At 44.8% G+C, this 27,155-nt stretch overlaps 1 protein-coding gene across 5 annotated transcripts in view; it reads left to right on the forward strand.

Annotated features, from left to right (window-relative positions):
* NTRK2 (neurotrophic receptor tyrosine kinase 2) overlaps nucleotides 1-27,155 on the forward strand; it is a 324,578-nt gene that overhangs the window by 105,249 nt on the left and 192,174 nt on the right. Inside the window, exon 12 of one of the 5 annotated variants that reach the window (XM_013046650.2) lies at nucleotides 21,259-26,389. The exons of the other annotated variants lie outside the window; for them this stretch is intronic. Coding sequence (XP_012902104.1) covers nucleotides 21,259-21,296 — 38 coding nt within the window. The 3' untranslated portion in view covers nucleotides 21,297-26,389. Of the gene's footprint in view, nucleotides 1-21,258; nucleotides 26,390-27,155 lie in introns of those variants that run through there. 5 annotated transcript variants of the gene reach the window in all.

The raw sequence follows: 27,155 nt of genomic DNA on the forward strand, positions 1-27,155 counted from the left end.
TGCGGGACTCGATCCCAGGACCCTGAGATCATGACCTGAGCTGAAGGCAGTGGCTTAATCCACTGAGCCACCCAGGCGCCCCTATATGGATTTTTTCTGACAGATACAGGACTGTAAATGTATTTCCTCTTCCCTATAATTTTCTTCTCTCTAGCTCACTTTATTGTAAGAATACAGTACATAATATATGAAACAAGTGCTAATTGCTCATATTATCGGTAAGGCTTCTAGTCAATAGTAGTTACTAGTAGTAGACAGACTATTCATTAACAGTTTTTAGGAAGTCAGAAATTGCCTGTGGACTTTCAGCTTTGCGGGGCTGTGGCTTCCCCATGCTCCCTGTTGTCCAAGGGGCAGCTATACTCAGTAAGAGCTGAAAATTAATTTTAAATTGGGGAAATGGGAAGAAAATGAGAATTCTCAAAAATGTAAATCTGGCAGATGCTGATGGGATTCTTTGTGTTGGTCTGCCAATTATTAAGATGTATGGCTTAGTATTTAATATGCTGGGGCTGTAGACGGGGGAGGTTCACCCTTGAGAAGTATTTGCTCGATGTATTTGCTGAAAAGCCAGTCCCAGAGAGTTAAGTGGTACGTTCTGCCACGAATGTGTCTGATGGGGGTTCAGAGGGCACCCCAGCCTCAGAGACTCAAGGCTGACTTTATGTAGAAGGCACTTGATCTTGGCTGTTGAGGGTAAGAGTCCCTCAGGCAGAAAGTGGTAAAGGGAATTCCACGCAGATTTTGGTTTGTGGGATGAGGGCAGGGTGCGGTGTTCTGCTGAGGAGGACATCTGCCTGAGACGCAGATGCACGAGGACAGAGAAGTAGCCAATCATGTCCATGTGGACTGACAGGGAAGGGAGAAGACAGGGAGGGGGGGAGCGATCAGGGTGGCCTGGGATGGCCGTGTTCCTGTAGGGGGCCTACACAGGACATTAGGTAGGATAGGGGCTGCATCCGCTTCGTGAGCTACTTTGAGCTGAATGCAGGGCTGCGGTCCTCCCAGGAACGGTATCATTCCCAGCAGTGAGAAACAGGGAATTAGAACACAGGCCAGAGACCATCAGTGGAGAAGCGGTAGCCTAACTCCAGATGAGGGCCTGGAGTGAGGATGGGCTGCCAGAGGGTGCAGAGCAGAGAGCCTTGGGGACAACCAAAACTGGAAGGAGGGGAGGGAACATGGCCAGATCGTGAACAGAGAGGCCTAGTTATGGCAGTAGGGAAAATCAAGGGAGTGGAGACATTAGAAGTAGAGTGTGCTTACCGGTGCCAAAGGCTTTGGCTTCGTCTGATGGAAGAGGCTGGAGAAGGGGCTTCCGGGGTGCTTGAGTTCTGATGTAGCAGGAGCTGAGATACCCGCCTCTCACTGGTGACATGCAGGGGAGAAAAGAAGCGGGAAAGCTCACTGAGGGGCACACAGGACGGCTGCTGCCTGTCCTTAAGTGTGGCCGGAAGAAATGGCCCCTGGGCGGACCAGCTACATACAGCCTGTGAAATTGCTGAGCTGTTGGGGAGCAGCCAGAAGTTTGGGGTAGCAAAGGGAACCAGATTCATTGTATCTGTGCTGGATCTTGACAGCTCAGAGCTGTGTGCAGAGCCTTGGCCTCACAGAGGAAGGGTGCAGACTCTTTGCTCACCTGGGCCGCAGAGGCAGCTTGCCTGAGCGTCCACCAACTGAAAACACCCAGAATTTGTTGTAGAATTGGTGAGGAAAGACAGGTTTGGGTGCTAGAACCTCTGGGTGTTAGGCCTGGAAAGGCGGGGCGCACAGTCAGTAGAGCTTCCCTGGGGAAATCGAGGCCTGTATGACCCTTGGACTTGTGAAGGTCACCCTTGGAGTTAGTGGGAGACTTAGATCCTGGAGGACTTTCTTGTCCATGCACATGGTCCACTGCACACCTTCCAGCAGCCTTCTCCCCTCTGTTTTTGCCCTGTGCCCTTTCTTGCCCTCTGGCCACAGAGATTATCAATCAGGCTTATCCTAACCCACAGCTTTCTTATCGCCCATCTTTCTACCTGTCGCGGCCCTTGTTCCTCTTCTCCCAGAGTTCCACCAATCCCTTAAATGTTAGGGTCTTAGGCAACGGAGGCAGTGGATAGTTCTATTTCTTCCATGCATTTTTTATAGTCGCATTTTTAATATGGGTCTCTCCCTAGTACATAGACTCTCAGTCTATCAATCTAATTGTTTTATATACCAATCTCAAATTCTCTATCAGAAAAAACTTCAAGCTAGAAAAATGAAGTCCAGCAAACTTTTAGTTACAAATTAAGCGCTTAAAGCCGCCTTCTCCTCTTCATTATCTTTTCATTATCAATATAAATACATTTCTGAGGGGACTCAACCATCAGCCCCACAAAAGAAGCAAAAAGCAGGTATCTTCCTAGGGCAATCATTTAGTTGATTGTGGATAAATTTTTCCCTGGCTATTCTTAAGCAGTAGGTGAAAGAAAACGGAGTCTTCTCTATGAACATTTTGATAGAAGAAATTTTACTCTTTCCCCCACAAAGATGGAAGGACACGGATTCCCGGCTTGGGTGAAGGAAAGGGGAGCAGAGAGAACATGAAAGGAATCCATGAATGATTTAGAAGACTGATTAATTTCCTACCTCGGGAGCAGAGAAACAGAGCTTGATCAATACGTTCAAGGTCACTGTTGATATTTGCTATGTCAGCTGGTCTTTTTTAGAGTTTTGAAAACCATCCCATGCAGCCACCCTGATAGAATTACATGGAGTCAGTGCATGGAGAGAGGGTTTCCATGTAGGCCCATGAGATGCTGAAGGAGGGAGTGGGGGCATATGTGGTGGGGGTATGAAGGGAAATCGACAGTAGAGTTTTGGAGAGTTGAAAGACTAATTTAGTTTGAGGTAGACTCTAAGGAATACACAGAGAGCCACCATCTCGTGATTGCCAATCTGCACTGATAAGTCCGTTATTATTACTAAAATGAACCCTGAGTGGTTTTATCAGTGTGTTTGGTCTTCAGTTACTTCTGTCTTATTTTAGTTAGCCCTTCTGTTTCAAAATTGACAGTGTCCCCTTGGGATTTGCTTAGTAGTGGCCTATCCCATTCTGTTTATTTACTTGTTGAGCTTTTTTTAGAATAAAGATTCTCTAACTTACTCATGTTAGAAAAATATGAGCTTCTTACCACTTCTGCTGACCAGGATGAGTATAATGTTCTCTTGGGACTTTTTTTTTTAAAGATTTTATTTATTTATTTGACAGACAGAGATTACAAGTAGGCATAGAGGCAGGCAGAGAGAGAGAGAGGAGAAGCAGGATCCCTGCTGAGCAGAGAGCCCGATGTGGGGCTCAATCCCAGGACCCTGAGATCATGACCTGAGCAGAAGACAGAGGCTTTAACTCATTGAGCCACCCAAACTCCCCTTCTTGGGACCTTTTAAGAAGAACATTGATGACTGCAGAGCCCAACATTCAAAATGGTGCCTAGAAGATGACAGGGGGTCTTCCCCATGAGCCCGTCCCTCCAAAAGCTGTGTTCCCTTCGGTCATCTCATTATTTGCAGACTTTGACCAGAAAATCAAGCTTAAATCTTGGACTTAACTGCCTTTGCCCTAATATTTATTTAGAGTTGGTTATGTCTCCATCAGTCAAAAAGGAAAAAGTAATAATAAAAGGGCCCAAATACCTAACTGTTCTCTCTGCGGCATTCCAAGCAAACTCAAAGCCCAAGAAATCTCATTCGCGGTGATGCCAGCCATCTTAAAAAGCTGATCTCTAGGGAGTTCTCTGTGATGTGGACACATCAGGGGTAGATACCCTGAAAAGTTCCAGAAAACACATGTGGTTTCCAGTTAAAATACCACTCAAATATTTTCAAAAGTTTTCTTGACCATGGTATTTCCTCTCTATACATTGCCTGTAGATTGATGTTTGGTTATTTATTCAGTAAAAGCAAGTGGAGAAATCCCCCTTTTTTTTTTTAATGCATTTTGCAACCCTATGAGGCAACACCCTGGAGATGAATATCTCATATTTTAGAAAGAAAGGCTTTTTCAGAAATATATTGGAGTTTGAAAGACGTTGTCTAAAATGCAACTCAAGCTTGAAAAATGTCTAGACTCGTTTAACATACATAGCTATTGGGAACATGATAAAACAACCAGAACTGGTTTAGGTTCAGATGGGAATTTCTTTCTGTTAGGCTTGTCAGTGAGCAGACAGACATTTGAAGGGAAGCCTCTTTACCCTACGATTCCCCAGCCTGGGAACAGGAATGTTATTTTTACTCCCAGTTCCCATCATGGAATGTGAAAGAGAAAACCTGATTGTTCCTTCATGGAAAGCTGCCGAATTACCCTCCTAGTTTTAAGTATGAGCCACAGCAGCAAATCCACAGCGGAATATCACGAGCAGAGTTAATTATAACTGTTTAATGAGGCAGGTCCCAATTTTCAGTAGATCATGACCCTTCATACATTAAAGAAGAGAGACAGTTCACATTTTTATTCGACTGACATTCAAACACTCAAACAAATTTTGGATATACTGCGCTGATTATGAAATGGATTTTGTCCTGTTGGTAAAATGCTGCTAGTAAAATAAGGGGGAAAAATGTTGTTCTTGTCATTTACTTACTTCCTGATATCAGTTTCAGCTTATTATGGGAACTCTCATTAAAAAATACCACTGGATGTCTTTGAAGGTTACTGAGTCAGTAGAAAAAACATTGGCTTTTGCCATCAGTTAAATTCAGATTAAAATCTCCTCCTTGCCACGTAGTACTATCCATGGGCAATGCTAGCAGTACTACTAACAACACCATTTGCTAAGCAATTACTAGTTTTGAGTCATGTGAAATGATGATTCTTCTGGGCTAAGGCAGTGGTTAAATGCAGGTGTTTTCCTAGGGCTCAGACTCACCCAGGTACTAAGGCATCACGTTGGAGTTTTACAGATATCAACTCATTTGATTCTTTCAACACAGTTTTAAAGAACACCTAATTATTCCCATTTACAAATGAGAACATCTAGCCTTACCCAGGGTTTAGAAAGTAGTTTGGGGTCACAAGTTAGTAGTAAGATGGAGATTTAAACTCTGAGCTGTCTTTGACCTTGGTGTTCCACAGCCTCCCTGCAAAATCGATGGCAGATAACACCCCCGAGCCTCCATGTCCTGGTCTGTAAACTGGGGGAACAGAAACATCATGAAGATGCTTCCCACGGTGGCCATCGTGTCATGGGCACGACATGGTGTGTGACATTGTCACCGTGAGAGCAGCACCATGAGGGTCTAACATTTTAGTCACTCGAGGGTGCCAGCAGAACGTGCACAGTGAGACAGTGAAGGCAGACAGCTAGTGTGTGTGTGTGTGTGTGTGTGTGTGTGTGATCGCTTAGAGGTCTCTCTTCTGTTGACAGTCACTCCTTGCACGAACTGTAGTGGTTTGAGCCAAACACTTGGGCATGCATTTCGCCCACTTTGCTATTTTCAAAACAAAGGAGAAATTGGGCGAAAATACCCTATCGAGAACAGAGGTGTCTGTGACAAATTGGCTTAATTGAAAACAACTTAAAAAAAAAAAAATCCCCCAGTTTAGGGGCAGAGGAAGGGGGGCATCAAATTAGCCATGGAGAATCTAAGTGGAGGGTTTTATTGATTGCCGTAGGCATGACCTAAATTGCAGAGCGTGAGTCATAATGAAAATACTACTATTTGTACGTTACTAATTGAGAGGCAGCATTTCTCCTATGGTGAAGCTGGGAATGGAGAATGTGGCCACCAGGAACCTTCTCCCAGCTGCGTCCCACAAACGCTGTGCTGCCTCGGGCACATCTGCCTGCCCTCGGCACGGGTTTCCCCAGTCACAAACACAGATGATAATTTTATGAAACACGATTTTTCATTTTTTCCCCACAAGGCATTTTGACATGCAGCATAGATAAGCTTATTCTATATTCTGAGATCCTTTAATGGGAAGGAATTTCTGTTTTGTTCTCTTTCAAGGGAGAGTAGAACAAACAATGACTACAGAATAGGGGTCTGGGAGCCTGTGGGCCAAATCCGGTTTTGTTAATAAAGTTTTATTGGATCACAGCCACGTCCATTTGCTTGGCATTGTCCGTGACTGCTCTCCCCATGAAACAGCAGAGTCAAGAGTGGTTGATTTGGAGGGAGACCATGTAGATGGCAGAGCTGGGAATCTTTACTACCTGGTCCATTGCCAAAAGACTATGCTGGTCCCTGTTTTGGAACATGAGGAAGATCCAGATAAGCCGGTTGACTCCATGCCAGTGCACGCCATCTTCTTTTTGTGTCTAGTGATGCAGGGAGGCTTGGGGTCTCGGGTACTGACGCATATGTCTGTTGGGGCAGACGATGTCTATGTGTAGGAATACTTTGGCCTTCGTCTACAGTATTTGGCAGTAGATAAACCACATAGTTAGAGAGGACACTGTATCTGTGAAAATATTAAATTACAAGAAAGGAGGTTAGGGAGGAGTTGTCTAGAAATGAGAATGAGGCATCGTCTGAAAATGGGGGCATCCTTGAACCTTGCCACGGGTGCCTGTGTTTATGGGATGGGGTGAAGGCCCCTGGTGGCATCTTCGTTTCCTCTCTGGGAGAGAATAAACAGGTCCAAAAGGCAGTTCAGATTGGTGATCAAATTACACAGTAAAAATAAGCTCCCCAAACAAAACAAAACAAAAACACACAAAAAAACAACAAAACAATGCAGTACTCCTTGAGGCTGGATATAGCTGTTTCACTGGCTGTTGGGGGAGTTACTTATCTTCCTGGTTTCCTCATCTTTGCTACAAGTCTAAGTCGTGTTTACATTTGTTAATGTATACAAAGGACCTTACACAATCAGGGAGGGAAAGAGGGGAGTTACTTTCCAATCTTCCTTCTTTCATGCATTGAAATATGGCAGCGGCCGGTGTCCCACAGGGAGGGAAGTTCTTGGCTATGAAGGGACTTTGGAGGTTGACTCTAGTGTTACATGGACTTGGATTCCTTTTCTGTGTCTGGGTCTAAAATATCGGCTCTCCCCTTTCTTGGGCATATTTCCATCTCGCTGGGTTTCAGTAAGGGAATATGGGTAGGCAGAAGCACATCTTGTGAAATTTGGGGGAAACGTTAAAACTCCTCCCTAGTCTAACATGTACGGTCTCTGTTTTCCTCTCCAGGTTGTCATGTCTGGTAAACTCAGTGAGTGTAGGGATCTGTCGTCCCCCATGGGGACCTGTGGGACGATGGGGACTGCCTCTTAGGAACTTGTGCTGATATCTGCTGGCCTTTGGTGTTGGGAGTTGGCCTTCATTGTGGGTCTGTACGGCTGACATTCTCAGACCTGCTGGGGCTCCCGGCATCTGGTCTGCATGGGTCTTTCTGTGACCCTCATGTTTCAGCAGCTGCCTTCATACCCAGTGACAGTCTTGGCCTCTTCTGTGCCCCTCTTGAGCACAGAGGCACTTGTGAGTGCTCTTGCTTGATGCTCAGGGCTCTTGGGAAATCCAGAGGGTTCCTTGAATCCATTGTGCACATGGGTCCAGGTCAAGCTGGACGCCGTCCCACGGCTCCCCCAGAAGTGGGGGCATATGTGGTACAGCTGCTTCCTGAAGGTTTTGGTGGAAGCAGCCACAGCCCAGCTCTCAAGTCCTCAGATGTTGAGGGGGTTCTGTTGGTTCTCCCTAACCCTAGGGTTTCACCTCAAGGTTGTTCAGCCATGGTGCCTCCTCATGTCTGATTCCCTGAGTTATTTACTCAGGCTCTGTCTTTTCTTTGCTTGGTTCTCTTCTCCTGGTTCTCCTTCTCTTCTCCTGGACCCCCAGAGTCATGCAACTCAGTGCATCACCCCTCTCTCAGGGTCACCTCTGTGGCCCTCTCAAAGGCATGGGAAAGGTGGGGCCACTGCATGGTCATCTTTAGTGCGTTTCTGCCCTGGCCCCCCACCCAGCCCATTATCATAGCTTGGGCCGTTGCAGAGTTCCGCGTGCACCCAGATGCCACAGTGTCACCTGAGAGCTGATTCCTTTCCTATGGTAGGAGTTTAGAGCCCTTCTAGCCCTCAGCTTCTCCCTCTCCTCCTTCCTCTGCCTCTCTTTCCTGCCCCCAGAATATTAGAAAGAAACCCAAAGCCTCCTTTACTTGTGTCACTTAGGATCGCATTGGCTACAATTAACCAACAGAAACAAACAGTCAGTGAAACGCAAGTTTATTTCCCACATCAAGAGTTCTGGGTCCAAGGCTTACGGTGGCTTAATGATGCGGGCAGGGACACTGGCTCTTTGCACCTTGCCTTCTGCTATCCTTAGAGGTAGGCCTCTTCCTCATGTTCATGACTCTGTGGTCGCAAGATGGCTGTGTGTCTTCCAGGCATCACATCTGTGCTCCAAGTAGATAGAAGGAAGAAGGGCAGTGAGTTTTCTTCCAGCGAGGCTTTGCCTTTTAATTCAGGAAGAGAGGACCCCACCTGCCCTGAACTTCTAGCTATAGCTCAGCCGCAAAGAATTATGCACATCTTTAGCTTCGAGGGATACTGGGAAATCACGTATACTGGCTTTTCTCCCTCAAAGTAGTGGAAAGCAAGGGAAAAGGGGTTTGTGAATGGATTTTTGATACACAACTCACAGTCTACTAATGGTCAGCTAGAGGCCCGTAGAGAGAGAGCAGGAAGTTCAGTGTTTCATAGATAGCATGAATCTATGATATCGTAAGATTACAATTTATCCAGCTTTTCTGGAAGTTAAGAATTCTTGCTGATACAAATAATTAATTTACTGAAGAATTGATTGGATAGAGTATTTGGACATCTTTTCTGAACAGAGGAGTACCCAAATCGATTAATAGTGGAAAAAACCATGGGACTGGTGGGAATCCTCTACCATCATCTTAGAGAACAAACTTTTTTGAAGTCCTTTAGAAGAAATCTCGTGAAAAAAGTTGATGAATTATACAATTTCAATTTCTTCCTTTCTCTTGGATAAGGCTGAATTACCCCCTACTTGCCAAAACGAGCTGGAAATGTTTTATTGGCTTAATTTCAACTCCTATATGTATATGAAAGTAATAAAAGTGTATTTCTTTAAATATATTTCATAATTTAGATTTTTCATAAATTCATGCTGGCTTTTCTTCCTAGTATACAATAAATTCGATTCTATTGCTTGTTGATCACATCGTCGTAAGAATAGTGAAACAGTACGAACGTTCATTATAAGGAGGTGGGTTAAGTTGGGAAAAAGTAAAAGAGAGAGGGTAAAAACAGCATCAGGCAGGTGGTTGCATTAATTGGAGGTCGGTAAACTACAGTCCAAGTGTGACCGGCTTCCTGTTTTTATAAATAAAGTTTTATTGGAACACAGCCAGCTCACTCTTTACATATTGTATGGCTGCTTTCACGTTACGGTGGTGGAGTGAGTAGTTGTGACAGAGACCGTATGGTCTGCAAAGTTGAAAATATTTACTGTTCAGCCCTTCACAGAAAACGTTTGCCAGCCCCTGTAGAAATCAGTCCTGGGTTGATTCCATGATAGCTGAACACTGGGCCCCCAGGTTCTGCTTCCCTCCCACCATGTGGAAATCAAGTTTCGGGTAAAAATAAAATACAGTAAAATATGTGGGTAATTAAGCAGATATGAATTCAGAACTCCCAGGCCAGAGGCATCAGGATGTTTACTTTCGTATCAAAAAACAACCGGTTTCATTTCTGTCTTTGGCTTCCACCCGTCATGAGAGAGACTCTCGCCATGTTGACGTTTCGATCCAGCTCGGAGTCTGTAGCCAACACACTAACAAGGGTCTCGAGTTTGCCCTTTGCTGGCTCTGTGCCACTGAACAAACTCCTCAAGCTCTCAGAAACTTCTCTTCCTTGTTTCTAAGTGAGAGGGTGAGACTGGCTGGGTGCATGGTCCAGGGTTGGGGTCTTTGAGTTTCCTTTCTTCACCAAAGTTGTCAGAGTCAGAGAGGACAGAATTTTTTTTTTTTTTTTTTTTAGATTTTATTTATTTGACAGAGATCACAAGTAGGCAGAAGAGTAGGCAGAGAGAGAGGGGGAAACAGGCTCCCTGCTGAGCAGAGAGCCCGATGTGGGGATTGATCCTGGGACTCCAGCATCATGACCTGAGCTGAAGGCAGAGCCTTTAACCCACTGAGCCACCCAGGCGCCCCGAGGAGAGAAATCTTACCAGAACAAGAGGATTCTCTGTTCACAGCCTTGGTCCTTAATTCTCTTTCCTTTGGTGCATGTGTGGACTAGTTTGTCCAACAAACCAGACCTGTCCATTAAACATTTTCAACTCTTTTTGAACATGAAACACCAGCTATTTTAAAGGGACAAAAGCTGAGCACTAGCATCTGAAGATAATGGAAATAACTAATATTTATGGACCACGTATTATGTGCCAGACATATTTCCAAACACGTGACATGTATTAGCTTATTTACTCTGCATAGAAGCCCTGAATAAAGTACTATCAGCAGCCCCATTTCACAGATGAGGACACTGAGGCAGCTTGCTGACCTCACACAGTCAGGGCACATTCTAGCATCAGAGCCCACACTCTAGACTGTTCTTCTTTCTACCTCCCAGTGGGTATGACTCGTCTCCAGCCACACAGCAGTGTAGGAGAAGACAAATATGAGAGAGACACATCGTGGTTCCTAGAAATTATGGACACTTACCTGAAACTTTTTTCATTTACCCCAAACCTACCCCATGCCATGGAGATCACCCTAAAAAGCTCCTTTTCTCAGCTTCCTCTCCTTCATCAGATTAAAAGAAAAAAAAAAAAAGTAGGACAACAGTTGAGAAAATACAGGTTGGAAACTGGGTCATTTTTCTGAAACCATCCTTCTTTGCCAGTACCAATTTTGAATTCTTTCTCAGAATTAAAAAAACAAACAAGCAAACAAACCACGCGGAACAATCTGTGGCAGATGGTTGTTTCGGCTCTAGGTGAGTTTTGTCATTATACTCCGGGACAGAAAACCATCACTTTGGAAAATCATCTGTTATTTTCATGAGCTGCCAGCTCAGAACTATTGTAGCTGGGATGGTTTAGGACGGGGTGTGTTGTTTTCATTTTGGGGTCTTTTTTTTTGTTTGTTTTGTTTTGTTTTTTTTTCCTAGAGATTAGCACAGAAACCATCCATGTTGGAATACTGTAGGATTTAGACACCATGCCACAGAGGCTAACCCAGAACTCAAGCAGTTGAGTGGAGTGGGAGAGGGGGATGGAATTCGGTTTGAGGTAGAAGTTAGCCCTCTTCTCAAGGTTTATCTTCCCCTGGAAACTACAGCAATAAACAGCTAAACCATGGTGTTCATTACCAGCACAAGTCCCTAATTAATTTATTTTATGTTAATTAAGTTTATAATTATATAGCAAAACATTTACTTTCTCCCTCAAGAAATTGACTGAATCTTCTGAAGGGGCTTTGTGACTGTAATTTAGGTGCAATTAGCCCGTTAAATTTAGTTAGAGTTTGGTTCATTTAGCTGCTGCTGGAAGATGCTAGGAAGTAGAAACTAGGCAATGCCTCTGAAGCAACTCTGGGTCTAGAAGAAGGTGTTGCTGAGAGGCTCCTTCCTGGCCTCCGGGCAGCTAGTAGAGGTGCTAGGACAATTGAGATGTGTTTCATGTTTGTCATCTGTGTGTATTCCCCACTTATGGAACTGTGGATTCCTATAGCAGTGGATGGAGGTGAAAACTTTCTGTGTTCTGGAAGGGGAACTGAAGCTATGGAATTGTTCTCAGACACTTTCTTCCATGGCTGTGAAATCTCTGGCACTGGCCAGCCTTCAGGCTCTGAGTGGTATCACCAGCCACGGCCACCATTTTGGCCTGGAAAGATATCTTGCCTCCTGGGAAAGGGCATGACCCAGCGCATGGCCTCCGATGGCTCTGATGGCTATGGTCCAGCCTCCCCAGGGCTCTAACAGAGAGTACCCTACTACTCCAGGCATGTGAAGATGGAATTTTTGCGCCAAATTCCTTTCTTGAGATTTCACCCCATAGCTCCTAACGAAGGGTATATTTAGGCCTCTCTTTGAAAATACAGTTGAAAGTAATGATCTGCCATGGCCGCTGAGCTGTATGCAAGGTTAGAGCTCACTGCTTAGGCTCGTGATGGGAAATCAGGAAAGCGCAAAGGCAGGATGGTTCCAACAAGTAGAGAGAGAGCATCCCAGCCACACCCCAGTGGTTGGGGTAGCCAGCGTTCACCTATTTTCAAGTCCCTTTGGTTTTTGAAACACTTACTTCTTGGTGGATAACAGAAGTCCTTGCTTTGGAAAGGAAGCCAGAGAACTTTTTGTCCTAGAATGCTAAGCTGAATTCACGAGATCATATTTTAAAAAGATGTCCTGTATCTTGCTGGGAATTGGTTTATTACTGTGTGATTGATGAATGAATGAAACATGTCCTTGGATCAAACAAAGTAGGATCACTTAACCCCCTTCTACCTAAATATTTTTATGTATAAAATGGAAGCACTAACCTCCTTTTCACTTCATATGAAAGTGATAGTCTCCTTCCCAAAAGAAGCACGTGAAATATGATTTATATATACCTGGAAAGGTATAGAGAAACATGATTTTTATAAATTGCCATATTTGTCTTGCTTATATTATTTAATACTGTTTTAGGAAACGGGCTCTCTTCATTTCTGGTTGGCACTTAGCTTTACTATTCTTTCCCCCCAGTTCTGCTATAGCAGAGTGAAAAACCAACACCAAAAAGAAACAAACAAAAATAAACCACAACAACACAAACTGGGGCATAACTTGCAATCAGAAAAGTACTCCAACTGGGCTTTTAAAGGGGAAGCATCATACTCAAATCTAGAACTTTCGGGGTCAGCAGTTGATCTTCCTTAATATATTTTTGGTAAATAACACATATTTGATAAAACCTAGAACTGTCTTCAATGACAGGGTCATTCCAGCTGTAGTTTTTTAAGCTAGAGGGATACTTTGGGAGGTCTAAGACTTGGCACTTTGTCTAAATGGTAAGAGTCATAATTTGAGCAGCTACCCCAAGCTGAAGAACTTGTATGTGGCATGGACAGTATTAGATATTCGTGTTCTAGTTATCCCACTATGGTAGACTTATTTCATCTGTAACTAGTGTTGGGTAACTGTGATTCAGAGAAGTTGCTTGACTTGGCCAGAGCTGCACAGCTCAGGAAGGGGAGGGACAGGATCCAAACTCAGGTCTATCTGGCTTCAGGCTGCTTCTTGCTGTCTAACCAGCCACACCAGCTGTCTTTCAGGCTCTGTTGTGAAAATGAATCTGCTAGTACACAATTGCCAAAGGAGATCATCAATGTGGGGTAACTGTGCTTATTAAAATTCTAGTTCCAATAGTAGCTGGAAGTAAAGGTCCAGGAAATTGTATAGTTAAATGGTGGATGGTAAATGGCCATAATTATGAAGAATGAAAAAAAAAAAAACTAATTTATAATCCAGTCTTCCCCGCTATGCACATGTAATTATACTGCGTCCTTTCATCTGGGTGACATTGAAAAATGTTTTCTGCTTTCACGTAAGGCAAAGCACTGGTCCATCCTAGGTGTTTGAATGCCTCTCGTGCTCACGTAGATCCTGGTTTCTGTTTTAAACTAAGAATGTGTGTAGAGTTACAGGGTAAATAGCCCTTCCCTTTTAATCATTTTGATTTAGCAAAGAACTTCCTGTGCATTTTGGAAAGCATTTCTTAAAATAATGTCAGATGTTTGGATGCATTAAATTTTTATTAAAAAACAACTACCACCGCAACAACCACCAAAATACGTCGCTTTCCCGGTATCTTGGTTCTGGTTGATTCTTGGCATGACTGCTCTAATTCTTAACCAAGCTGTCCTGTTTGGTTTGCCGTATATGCCATGCATACTTTATTTAAAAAGGAAAATAAACTGTGAAATCTGGCATGTGTAAAAATGCACTCTCTTTAAAACCCAGAGTTTTCTCTGTGGAGAGATTGTACCCGAACGAAACGATTCTGAAGGGCCTTAGAGTAGAATCCTCCTCATCTGTCAGGAAAGGGTGTTGCCAGGTAGAATCGCTGGGGTTGGCCCGTGTTCAGCTGCCGTAAGACGTTCTGAGGTGTTAGTAAGAGAGTTGGACGGCTTCACGGTGTGGACTTGTTCCAAAATGAGCTCTTTGAGAAATAAAAATGTCAGGAGCAGCAGAGGCTTCTAGAACACAGGGCTAGCTTGGGTCAAGTCGCAGGTTCTGTGGGCTGACTCAGTCTGATGCATCCAAGGGTGACAACAAGAGCTGCCTTCGTACTTCTCCAGCTTCCTACTGAGAATAAAATAAGCTCTCCATTTTACCAAGGCTTCTTAAGTGGGCTCCGTGCTACTAGAAAGGGCTGTGCCGAGCCAGGGGCTGTGACACCAGACCCCGAGGGTTCCTCCTGACGAGGAAGCAGCTTTGGATGGTGAATCCTGTTCTTGGGGTGTGAATGGGCTGGTGCTGGTTCAGACTGATGAGCAGGTAGAAGGATATTCCCTTATGACCCTTGCTAGGATGCAGGATAAACTTTAGGGTTAGAGTTGGATATACCTTTGCAGGGTCCAATATGGGATTTTAAATTTGGCTTTACAGAGCAGTGTCAAGTTATGTCCCAGGTAGTCTGGCCAATGGCATGATGAATCTTCTTCCCAGCCCAACGCTGCCCCTCTTGGAGCAGAGGCATGTTTTAGTGCTTGTCCCAGCAGGGTGACTTCGAGATGAGGAAGTGGTTCTGCTTGCGGTGTTCTGGGGGAAAAGGCACTAGAGCTAAAGCGTGCGTTTGGGGGGAAGGGCCTCCTTCCTGCCCCATAATCTGTGTTTGTCTCTGAGGTGGGGTGCCTCCACTTTTCTAGAGAGAAGGCTGAGGCCAGGGACATATCTCTGGAGCTTCCTGTGTAGAACAGCTCTGTGGCCTGGGAACAGGATGATGGGCCGTGGAAGGTAATGTTACTGCATGGGGGCAGGCGACAGTGAGGAGGAGGTGATGTGGCAGCCACACACAGGAGCTATCCCAGGGCTGGGGAGTGACCACCCAGGCCGGACTCCGTGCAAAGCCAGAGCTCCGTTCCCCGAGTGGACTTGGTAGCTCTTCCAGAGGCAACCTACTTTGCAAGATGTCCACGACCAAACAAAACGAAGGCCTTGCTCCTGTCCTGCTGGGGGTGGGTGGGTAACTCAGAGTTTAGTGTAGCCAGTTCCTGGGATTACCAACCCCCCCTCTTTTTGTTTTGTATTCTGGAATACGTGGTGTTTGGGGTTTCATTATCTTGTGCCCTGAGCTCGTTGAAATGCAGATGAGATTTATAAGCTACCTCTACTCAAGCGAAGATAATTTGTTTGATCTTCTCTGCTTAATTGGAACCATTAACCGCTCTGACCTCCAGGCTTTGCAACCTGAGGCAGACAGGGGGCACAGGAAAGTCCACCTGACTGTTTCCTTCTCAGCAAGCATCCTTAATGGGAACAGTCTTCAGACTTTTGTTTCTGAGCTAGGGCTTGGGATGCCTCTTGAAAAAGCGACGCTCCAGCACAGACTAGATGTTGACTTTCTCTCTTCCTTTGCGGGTCAGCTCAACCTTGGACTTGCACTCCGAATCCTGCTCTGCGACTTTCTGATCTCTCCTTGCACTCTCCAATAACCGTGGCCACCCCTTTTACATGCTTGAGGTCTCCCGCGTGCATTGGCAGAGACTCCTCTTGCTTGAAGTCCTTCTCTCTCTGCTCGTCCTCCTCCCATGCCCTGCTTAGCTTCACCACCACCGTCATGGTCATCATCAGACAAGCTCAGGCCGACCCTCGGCACTTGTTTCCTCTTGCTTGTTTTATGCGTAATTGACTCTTCTAGAAACGTATCTGTGGTCTGCGTGTCATGGTTTCGGCCACGCTTGAGCAGAGCCAGGCACCTTCCACTGGGTATGTTGGAGATTCTTGCAAATCTGACGTCGCTGTAAGTTAATTAAGTTATAGGTTTGAGGCCACTTGTCTCCTATTTGGACATGGAAGGTTCTAGTAGACTCAGAAGAATCGCCAGCTAGAGTGTTTCAGCAAAAGCAAAGCCAGACACAAATCTCTGTTGGCAGCAGGGAACGCATGGTCTTCTGTATGGAGAATTCTAATTCCATGTCCACGTGTACCGGAAGAGTTACTGGCAAGCCTCTCTGGTCTGGGAACTGCGGAATGATGCCTATAAGATGTCATTTCCTGTTGTAAAGAGCTACCCTATGGATTTTGCAATATATACTCACTGAAGGGAGCCAGAAGGCTTGACACACCCCACGGGAGAACAATAGATTGGGGTGTCTCACGTGGTTGCTTAATCTTAATGCTTCTCGACCACAAACTCAGTCTCTCTTTTTTTTTTTTTCTTACTCTACTTGTAGCATTTTTAGGTGATTCCCCAGATAGAGACCATATCATTGATCTTTTCTGAAGTCCCTGACGTGGGACCCGTTGAGCCCTGGGACACTTGTCATCAGGCCCTGCTGATCGGACCACATCCTCCTTAGAATCCTTGAGTTTTAATTGTGCAATAGCTTTGGCTTTCCTTACACTGCCGAGTTTGCCAAGAACTTTGTGTTTCCTGCTTTAACTTTCAGCTCGTAACTAAACTGTATTTTGTAAAGTCAAACCAGAGCTTGGAAAACCTTGCTGACCATCCTCAGCCATTTATTTTTAGTTGTTCATCTTCTGTGAAGAAATGGTCAACAGTTTTCCTTGTCCAACGCCCACAGTGATTTTGGTCATTACAAGAAAGAATAAACTAAGTCTGGCACCTTTCCCCCAGGAGCTTAAAATGCTGCAGGAGGCACTCACTGGGTGTCTGCGCGTCTAACTGTAACTTTCACTGCACTTCCGAGCAAATACATGACTCTTTGCAGGAAGCTTTGAAGTGCGTTGATGAGCCCAGCTACGAGTGAGACACAGTAAATCCTACCTTGTGTCACACGTTCCACTCCCCTCTGTTACCGAGTCCATCAAAGTCCTCTGATAAAACTCAAAGTTTAGACATCACTATTCTAAAACTCAAAATGCATCCCACCCTTGGTATTGTGCAAGGCACTGTGCAAGGCACCTTGGTATTGTGCAAGCACAATAGACGTGCTCTCTTTGCCATCCTGCGCCCTATAGTTTAGGATGCAGAGAAGTAGAAAAGAAATACAAGTTTAAAAAGGTAGAGACGTGGGCTATGTGAATGAATGGAATTGAATGTCATAGAGGCTGGGAGGCCTGTGAACTAAATGCTGTAGAAATGGCTTTTGCGTTTACAAGCCTTACAGAAAAGGCTTCTGTAAGGAGAGCTTGCTGGGTGGCAGGGGATTTTGGGCAAGAGATGGCATGTGGACAACGCCTGTCCTCAGGAAGGGACAGTGGTATCTGAAGGATGGGGAAGCAACTTCTGGAATGATCTTGAAGACGGAAGCTCCAGGACCTGGCTTTCTGCTACAGGTGATGCCACTGTACAAGACAGACTGATGGCCCAGAGGGTCTGAGTTTGGATTTGTGGGTGACCTTGGACACATCACATTGGCCGTGTGGATCTAGCAAGTCACCTAGAAAATAGAAAAGGCAGATGGCAAGGGACTGTTAGTGTAACAACCAATGTATATTAGATGCTCCACAAATGTCAAATTAGGACAATGGGTGTTTAAGCCCCAGTGTTGAAATAAAGCAGAATTACACCCAGCTCAGGTCTAAAGGGTGATGGAAAGCTCTCTGCATTCCCTGGGTTCGAGGCACCTAGTGCGATGAGAACATAGGAATTTATCTGTTGATTTTACTTGGTAGACATTTCCCAGAAGGTTCAAGAAGCCTTTGCTTTGCTCTCTGAGGAAGGTGAGCCACTCTCCTGGCACCCGGGCCACCATCCAGTCTCCAAAGTGGCAGCATGCCACACGGACGCCCAAGTTGGCAGTTCGCTGCTTGAATTCTCCAAATGAGATAAGATTTGCTTTTTTAGACAAACAGCTGCGTCTTTCTTCCGTTCCTTTCGCTTCCTTTCCACTCAGCAGTTTTCCTTTTGCTCCAGATAAATTGCTGCTAATTTAAATGTGCTGCAGATCCTTGCCATTTTATGGCTGATTGCTTCTGAGTTATAGGAGGGAAATGTGTGCACGTTTGAATGTAAATAAATCTAAATGGATCGGAAGCCAGTGGTAAAGAAAGCAGAGCGGCTTCGCTGACCTTCACCTCCCCCGCCCAGTCCATCCCTTTGAAGAGGTCAATGAGCAGATCTGAAATCAGCAAGCAGCAGGGACGGAGTTTTAGGACACATCCTGGGTTTCTCTTCTTTCGACTTTACATCCCATTTTTGACAGCACCTGCTTTATCCTTGTTCTTATTTAGATCAGCTCGTGCCGGCAGCAGTGGCAAAGTTTCTCGCAAGTTTTTTCGTTCTTTTTTTTTTTTTTTTTGATAAAAGAGCCGTTCTCACGATAACTACCATGTACCATCGGAATGCTGCAAATCCTTCAGAATGTCACATTGTCAAAATATCTATATTTCAGGCTCAGAAGCTAGACAGCTCGTTTGGCTGCTAAACCCACAAGATGTTCAGCCATTTGTTGTGGTCTAAAAACTTTCCCCCTCACTAGGAGAAAATAATGATCTATTGTTTGATATCATTTTGTGTCCCTTTCCTTGAGTTTCTTATAACTCGAATAGGCAAACGTTAGGGAGGTCCTGGTAGGTAAACTGGGGTCCTGATTGAATCTTGCTATCAACTCCTTAGAAATAGGAAGCACCGGGTACATTTCCTTATAAAAAAGAGTCAAATCTTGAAATCAGACTGGTTTTCACTATCTGGCGACGTATCTCTAGTGCATCAGTGGGCTTGGGAAGATCAAGTGTATCAGAGAAGAATCTGACTTGCCTTCCTGGAGGCGGAGGGAGGAGGTAGTAGCAGTTGAATGTTGACACAGTGCACGGCTTATCATTGCAGCAGCCTGGCTTTTCCTCACAAGACGTCCCGTGTGTTATTCTGGTTGGCTTTACTCCGCTGGTGGTGTGGGCATGTGGCACCGAGGTACGGTTCTTGGAGAAGGATGCATCACGAAAGGCAAAGCAGAAGGAGGTTGAAGAGGGACACTTGACATCTGTTTAAGTAGGGGCGGATGCAGTTGCAGCCTGAGTGAATGGCAGCCCCGAGATCTCCCATCTGGCAAAGCGCATTATTTCCCAAACTGTAATAACGAGCTTGGGCGGGCCTCGGGGAGGAAAATGGCAAATGGAAGCAAGGGAAGGGGGTCTGGGGCTGCTGTAAACACACTGACGTGAATAAACGCGTAAGAGTTCCTGTGCCGTCAACCCACTGGAACGAAATCGGGCTCACTTTAACAGTTTAGTCCGTTCTATTATTATTACTGTTTTAAAGTCAAATGCTTTTCAAAATTAAATGTGCAGAGAGTGAGTGATATATTGAATCCAGTCTTTTGGATTGGGGATGATGTCTTCTATTTGTATCAATGAGTTCCTCCTGTTTTTATTGGCAAACTTGATATCCTGATGTTAATCCTATTGTTTCAGTGGGAAGGAATTTGAGATCCACCCTTTTAGAACCCAAAGGTGTTTGGTTAGTGTGTTTGGCATGCTTGTCTTATGTGTCGCAGTGCATCCTAAAGCCAGGGCACTAATGCCTGCCTGGAGGCTGGACTTGGAGAAAAGAGACTCATGTCCGGAATGAAGGAGCCTTCCCTGGCTCCGCTGTGCACGACTTGCGTGCTCCGTGCCTCGTGGATGATTAAATCCATGAGCGATGTTTGGCGTCCGTATCGAGTGTTTTTCCTGAGACTTGGAAGGGCGGGAGGGAGAAGAGCCGTGGAAATGAGCTTGGTAGACTCTTCTAGTGTTGTTGTAAATGATGACACAGATCGGTGGTGGTAATTACAGCTCTGGAGGCAGATGACACCAGCGCCTGGCAGACCAGACTCCAGGTTGCAGAAGATCCAGAGTCTGGAGGGCTGGGTTTAGAAGCGCCTTCCGAAGCTGAACTTGAGCATGTCTTGAGGGTTTCTACGATGATACCATCGATTTTGTCACCCAGGGATCTGATGACGATTCATGCAGATTACACACAAGAACTTGATGGGATGAATCTCCCCTGTTCCCGCTGGGTTTTCCTAGTGAAGGTGGAGGGATCTCGTCCTCCCCACAGTGCCAGGGCAAGGTGGCTGCCGAAGACAAGCTCCTGGGTCAGAATCTGATCTCTGGCACTCACTTTGTCAGGCCTCCAGCAAAGTGCTTTGCCCATGAGGCCTCCGTTTTCTCACCAGGAAAGTGGGCGCAATAATAGAACCGACCTCATAGGGTTATTGGGAATTTAAGAGGGCTTGTTTGGACAAAGAGCATAGAAGAAAGCTTGGTACCAAGTGGATTAGCTGTTATTTATTTGTGCAAGTAATGAGTTCATCTTTCTACATCTGCGTGACAGTGAAGTCTTTGAGGTCCATTTTCTTTATTTTCATATCGTCTACTGTAGTATCTCCTATTTGGTCACTGCTCAATTAATGTCTGCAGGATTAATTAATATTATTACATATTACATATATAATATTTACATATTCTACATGTCTTATACATGCAATAAGGCAATATAAGGCAATATACCACATATGTATGCTACATATCATGTGTTATATAATGGATGTTCCATCTATCTATGTGTGAATGTTATGTATATGGTATGATACTTCAGTGAGTTTAGACAATTAATTATTTAATATTAGGATTCCTGGAAAAGAATCTAAATCTTTGTGTGGTCCAGTATTTCACAGCTGAAGCTAGCCAGTTCTCTGATCTGGTTGCTGAGTAATGAATCTATCATTTTAGAAATAATCTGATGAAATGAAGTAGGGAAAGAAAATCAATATTTGGGTAGATATTTGTTGTTGAGTTTTATTTTTTTTTCTTTGCTATGCATAAAAATTCTCCAGGGCTCGTCTATATTGTACACACAATTCTCCTTGAATTAGGATGTTAACATCTGAGACCATTGTGCAGAGCTATGTGCATGTTCTTCCTGTGTTTCCTGGGCCACGTAAAATCGGTTTGGAAGTTTAAAACCACGTGGCTTGACAATAAGATGCATGTTTTTCTCCCAATTTCTGTTCTGTGATTATCTATTCCTTTATGTTTTAAAGCATATTCCATGTTGTGTCTTGATTTTGACTATTTATTAAGTTCTTTTTAAAATTGATTATGCTTGTATGTTAATTTCCATTGCTTTTTGTTTTGAGCATGACTTATGTTTTATTTTGTGTTTCTTTTAGGTTTTGTTTTGTTTCATAAGATCCCACTGGATGGGTAGCTGAAATAAAGGAAAAGACAGAGAAGGGGGCTGTGGTGCTTGTTGGTTGATGCTGCCTTGTAAGCTGGACTCTTGGGACGGGCGTTGGCTTCTCCCAGGAGGTGCCGCGCAGCTGGGGGTTTTCTGGTAGCTGTGGGTGGTGTTTGCAGGAGGTCCCGTGTGAAGCCTGCGGCTGTCGTGAGCTATGTTTGGGGAGCACCTGCTGCAGAGGCAGCTCCCAGGCTGCTAAGCAAACACTCAAGAAAACATCTTAAATTAATGCTTCTCTTTTGTTCTTGCAATTGTTCAAATAAGAAAGTGACATGGAAGTCCATTGGATTATGCTTCTCTTTGGAAAGGAGTGCTCTTTGACCTTACTGGAAATGTATTAATTCTTATGTTTCTGTTCATTTAAAGGTGAACTGCAAAGTTTAAAAAAAAAAAATCTAAATTTAGAGACAGGTATAAGAACACACTAAACAGCCTAATCTCCACGTAACATGTAGCTTAGTATTGTTTTCTGTTGATGTGTAATGAAGACTGAATTCAGAAGTCTCTATTCTCCTTCTACAATGAAACGACTGAGAAAGTTAAGGGCATCGCTGTGGGGACTTGGCAAGGCCACTGAGAGGCCCTCTCCTTCACTGGCAATAAAGGTCCAGAGTCATGCAATCAACGCTAATGATTTTTCTAAAGTTTGTTAGCAGGCGAAAAATAAAAGCAGTTCCGTGGTCGGGGGCTGTAGATTTAGGTTAGACGTAGTCAGTTTCAGAATAACTACAAGAGCGAAACAGACACATAGGGCGCGCTTGTCCTTTTATGTGCCCCCTGCGATCCTCCTGCTTTTTAGAAGTTTCCTAGTGAGAAGGCCGCAGTATCTCATGCTGTTCCCATGACAGAACTGTAGCTTTTCTACTCTGAAAAGGTCTGCGGGCAGAATGGCTGGCCTGCTGGGAGCAGGAGACCATATTCTAAGAAGGATAGTCCCCTACTCCATACTACACTGCTGCTGGTTTTCATGGGCAGGAAGGCTCTTCCTGACCCCAGCAGCACAGAGGTAATGAGCCTGTGCTTGATCAGATCCAGCCTCATTGCAAGAGGGTAGCCTAGGATCAGCAGATCCGGCGTCCCAGCCTCAGTCCCATCACAGACCCCTGTTTCCCTCACTTGGCCACTGCAGTGACCTTGGTCCCCTTCGCACGGCCTGTGCCAGGTAGGATCCCTGTCCTGCAGACAGGTTCGGTTGCCCTCACCCCTCCTCCCCTCAACTTTTCTCATGAGGTGGATGGCAGAGCCAGGCCCGGAACATTTCACTTGAAAGCAGGATCAGCTCTGACTGTGAAGTCATGCTCATCAACGCCGTGGCTGGACGGGAATCTTACTGATATTCGAAAAAAATTCCTTTTTTGGGGGGGGTTTGAAATAGGAAATAGTTACTCAAGTTTTGCAGTTCAGCTTTAAGGATATAAAGTTTTAACTAGTCCAGCGTGTTTGGAAACACTGTTTTGCATCCTGTGTAACCCAGGCATTAATCTTAATAAACCAGGATCCATTTAGGTACCACTTGATATAAAAGGATTATCCATGATGAATATTTTATACTGTATCTTTAACATTAGCCACTAAGTATGTTATTGCTTGATACAGACATTTCACAGGGTCCTATGGATTACAGCATTGAACTTGGCTACTCCATACCCCTGCCTCCGACAGAGGGGCAGTTTCTCCGAAGCATACACGGGCTGCTTGTTCCCAAACCTGTGCTTTCCAAAGACACATTTGAGTGGGAGAGCAGCTGGCCCATGGTGTTGGGGGGAATCTGAGTATTCCCTGAATTCCCATTTTCTTGCTCTTTGCTAAATGACATGTCCTGTCACCACTTAGATTTTGATCTCTCCCAAAGTTATCGATTTACCAAGAGCCCAGCTAATTGCAGAAATCTTGAACCCTGGAAGGAAAAGGAAATTCACACTGAGAGCCGAGCAGAGGCTGTTAGTACCCCAAGCATTCTTAAATATCGGCCATTCAGTACAAGGTTTTTTGTTTTGTTTTGTTTTGTTTTCACCTTTTGTATTTTATTCCATGGAACTAGAAAAAAGCAATGAATTGTTTAAGAACTATTTTGTACATTTCCCAGACTCAAAAGGAAAAAAAAATATTTGTACTCAATAGCTAGAAGACTTGCAGGGTAGATTTTTGTTTTAAAATGAAGAGAAGTGGACAGATAAGGCAATTTAATATATCAAAGAGCAGTTGACATCTCCTAGGGAACGATGAAAACAGCAGGCTATTAGAAAATTGTTTCATATGGTTCTTGTGTTCCTTGCTTTTCATTTTTCTGTAATCCCTGAAGACCACAGGCAGTGACATATCTCCTCATTTCTATCCTCCAGACCACCCTCTTTCATCTTTTGCTTTTTTATGTCCCCTACAAGACATCTTTTTACAGCTTCCTAATGATACGTATCGTGCTTTTTTTTTTTTTTCTTTTAGCATTAGAAACGACCAGGCAGCATTTTTGCTGAAATCAAGTCCGTTGCCCCCCGACCAGGACCTGGCGTCTCGGTGCCAGGCAGGTGCCTTCGTAAAGGGTGTGCACTGGGCACGGGCACGCACAGCCCTGTGGAGCCAACTCCTGCCTCCCGGGAACCGGGCCCTGGATTCCCAAATCTGATTCTTTAAGAGAAACTTGAAACCTGGATTTTTTTTTTTTTTTAATGTGAAATGTCCCTATTTTTAAAGAGTTGGCTCAGTTATTTTTAAAACATTATGTAGGCCAACAAAACGTGTCTGCGGGCTGCTAGTTTGTTACTTTTGTCTTAAAGCAACATCATTGTTCCTCTGTTTCCTACTATCTTTCTTTTGCAAACACACTTCCCAGTATAGCAGTTGAGAGCTTTTTCACCATGGAGCTTGGGGCCCCAGGGATCTGCAGCGTGCCCCTGACCCTTGGGGCTCTCCTGGGACTTCCAGTAGCTGGGTTCTTGGCTTTGTCACCCTGCCTGGGACTCTCGAGACACTGTTTTCCCTCCATTCCAGACTGGCCCCACTTCTGAGTGGCTGTTGACAACCTAGAAAGTCCTGCCTCCTGTTTTGTCAGACGTGGCCTTCTTTTCACCAGGGTCGCTGTTGCCTGTCCCCCTTGGATGGGACTTGATGGGAGGGCACGCAGGCCCCTTCACGGGTCCTTGATGCACTGGTGTGGCTGCAGGGAAACGGGAAACAGGATTGCCACCTCAGGAGGTCTGGCTCAGGCCGTGTGTCTTGAATGGGGTCCCTCTGAGATCCTTGGAGGCAGCTGAGACACACTAAGAGACAATGGCAACTCCACTGATGTCCCCAGAGACACCAGTTTGAGGCCAAAAGGGCCAAAGAAGCTTCCCCCATGGGAGAAATTTTTGTGTTTTCACTCCCGGTCTCTCAGCCCAGACCCATTTCATATTTGATCAATCAAATGTTCTTTCCAAAAGTAGGGGGCACAGGGGAGAAGGAAATTGTCTCAGCCCCTGCCCACCACACAGGGCGGAGGGGGTGGGCTGCTGCTTCCAGCTCTTCCGAAGGACACACGGATAGTTAGGGTGTCGAGACTCCCCCCCAGACAGAGCCAAGACCATGGTTGCGGGGCCATACGAGGCACCACCAGCTCAAGGAGAGCAAGGCAGGAATTTAACTCCCTGCCAGGAGCACGTGTGATGGAGGCGCTTCCCCTCTCTCTCTTCTTCTCTCGATCTGCGTGAAATTCCTGACTTTTCTCTCTTCGTCTCTAGCGGTCTAAACTGACTCCATGGTATACAAGAGGGCTGGTTTCCCTTTGCTTTCTTGGTTGCTTTGCACATGCTTCTTCTTGTTGTTCGTTGCAACATGAGACCAAACGTGAATGGGGCCACAGCTAACCTCTCTCATGCCACCGCAGGCCGCAGGATGCACTTCTCCACTGTTCTGGCACTTTCTGTCTAGACTCCTCCCTGGTTTTCATCTCATCCCCTCACACAGCAGGAGAAGCTCATTTCACCTTTCCTCGTCCAGACCAGAGACAGAGAGAGGGCCGCTGGAGGGATGGAACTTGTATCATCCGGCACCTTCACGGGCCAGCCTTGTGGGCTGTGCCCTTCCTGTCTAGCCAAGGTCGGGGGGGCCCCCTGGGGTCCCGCAGACTGGACTCCAAGAAAACTGGGGCAGAGGTCGCCATTTCATTAAGTGTGTTCTGCTGTGTTCACACACCTGCAGTGCCCACGAGTGGTGCCGGGTTTAGTCCAGGAAGGTTAAACCAGGAAAGTTTAGTCCGGGTTTAACCTGGAAGGTTAAGGACTCTCCCAGTCAGGGAAAGAATATAATTTTCTGTGGGGTGCTGCCAGATGGAATTAAGTGAACAGAAATCCCAACCCAGAGGATGACATGAAAACAGTTGTCACAGAAGGCGGCTTTCCACTCGGGTTAGTCTGTTTCCTTGTTTCGGTCATCAGGGACAAGGGAACCCCCTGGCCATCTGATTCTGATGGTGAGATCTCTCTGGGTTTCATTCAGGCAAAAGCTACAGTGGAGTCTTGGGATGGTCATTAGCGAGCACCCGAGATAGGATGCTATTGGCCGCGTCTTAGTTTTCATGGAAAAAAAAATTGCATGAGAAATGAAGGAAAGAATGGAGATTTTAACCCCCTTTATTTTTCCATTTATGAATGGAACTTAATCAAATATAAAAAAGCAAGAGATTCTGCTCACAATGTTTAGGTATATCAAATCGTCACATTGTACCCTTTAATTCTCTTACAAATTTATTTGCTAATTACACTTCAATAAAGCTGAAAAGGAAAAAATGGAAGGAGGAAAAAAAAACTAGCAAGAGATTCCAGAGAAAGACAAATACTTGGGTTTCATTCACTTCCTGTTCAAAACCATTTGCTGTAATCCATAGGCAGTCTGTGATTCATAAGCATGTCCTGTTTTTCCCCATAATGTTCCAGGTTTTAAAGTCATTTTTTCACATTTCCTGTAAATAATGGATAATCATTTTTATTTTATTTTTAAGTGCTGTTTTAACAATGTGGATAGACCATAAATGTACTTGCTGAATTCATTCATTTTTTTTAACAAGCCAATAAAGTTTTATAATTCATCTCCATGTGTCTTGCATTCTGTGTAGGGCCTTGTATACCTCTCCTCCTCCCTCAGACACATACCATCACCCTGTGTGGCATTGACGGTGATCAAGACGAAAGGTGTCAGAAGGAAGAGTGTGAGAGATGTCACCAAGTGTTTCTGGGGAGTCCCCAACTCACGATAGTCTTGGAATACATCTTCTCTCCCTCAAAAGGGACTTTTAAAATTTCCATCATTGTGAATTATACATTTATTGTCAACTGATTCTTGCATTGGACATGTTTTTGTTGGCTAAGAAACAGTCCTAGAAAACAAAAGTTGAAGGGAATTAAAAAAAAAAAAAGAAAAAAACAAATAATGAACAACCTACTTTCTGTGGGAAAGTCCTTTGGTATTTTAAGAACTTGGAATGACCTAGGTCCTAACAAGAGGATACACTCAGTGCTCTGTCCCTCCATTCTAAGTGACATGTAGCCAAATGAACATGATGACTTGTGCTTTCATGGGAGAGAGAGAGAGAAAGAAAGACAAGTGGACATAGAGATAGGATGCCATTGAACCATAAGTGTTAACTTGGTACCCACACTTCACAGTCCTCTTGTCTCCATCCCTCAGGTTTGTCCCTTTTTTATGTTTTCCTTTTAGGATAGGACCTAAAAAGCAAGGTTTATAGGGCTCCAGATTCATTCGAGCCTATTTTCACCTTCTGGGAAACTTGGAACGGTTTTGCACCAAGTTGTAGGCTAAGGACTGGAAAAACCAATCCAGTGTGACCTGCTGTCT

Source organism: Mustela putorius, unplaced genomic scaffold (genome assembly GCF_011764305.1).
Source record: "Mustela putorius furo isolate JIRA1106 unplaced genomic scaffold, ASM1176430v1.1 tig00000876_pilon_pilon_pilon, whole genome shotgun sequence".
Lineage (NCBI taxonomy): Eukaryota > Metazoa > Chordata > Mammalia > Carnivora > Mustelidae > Mustela > Mustela putorius.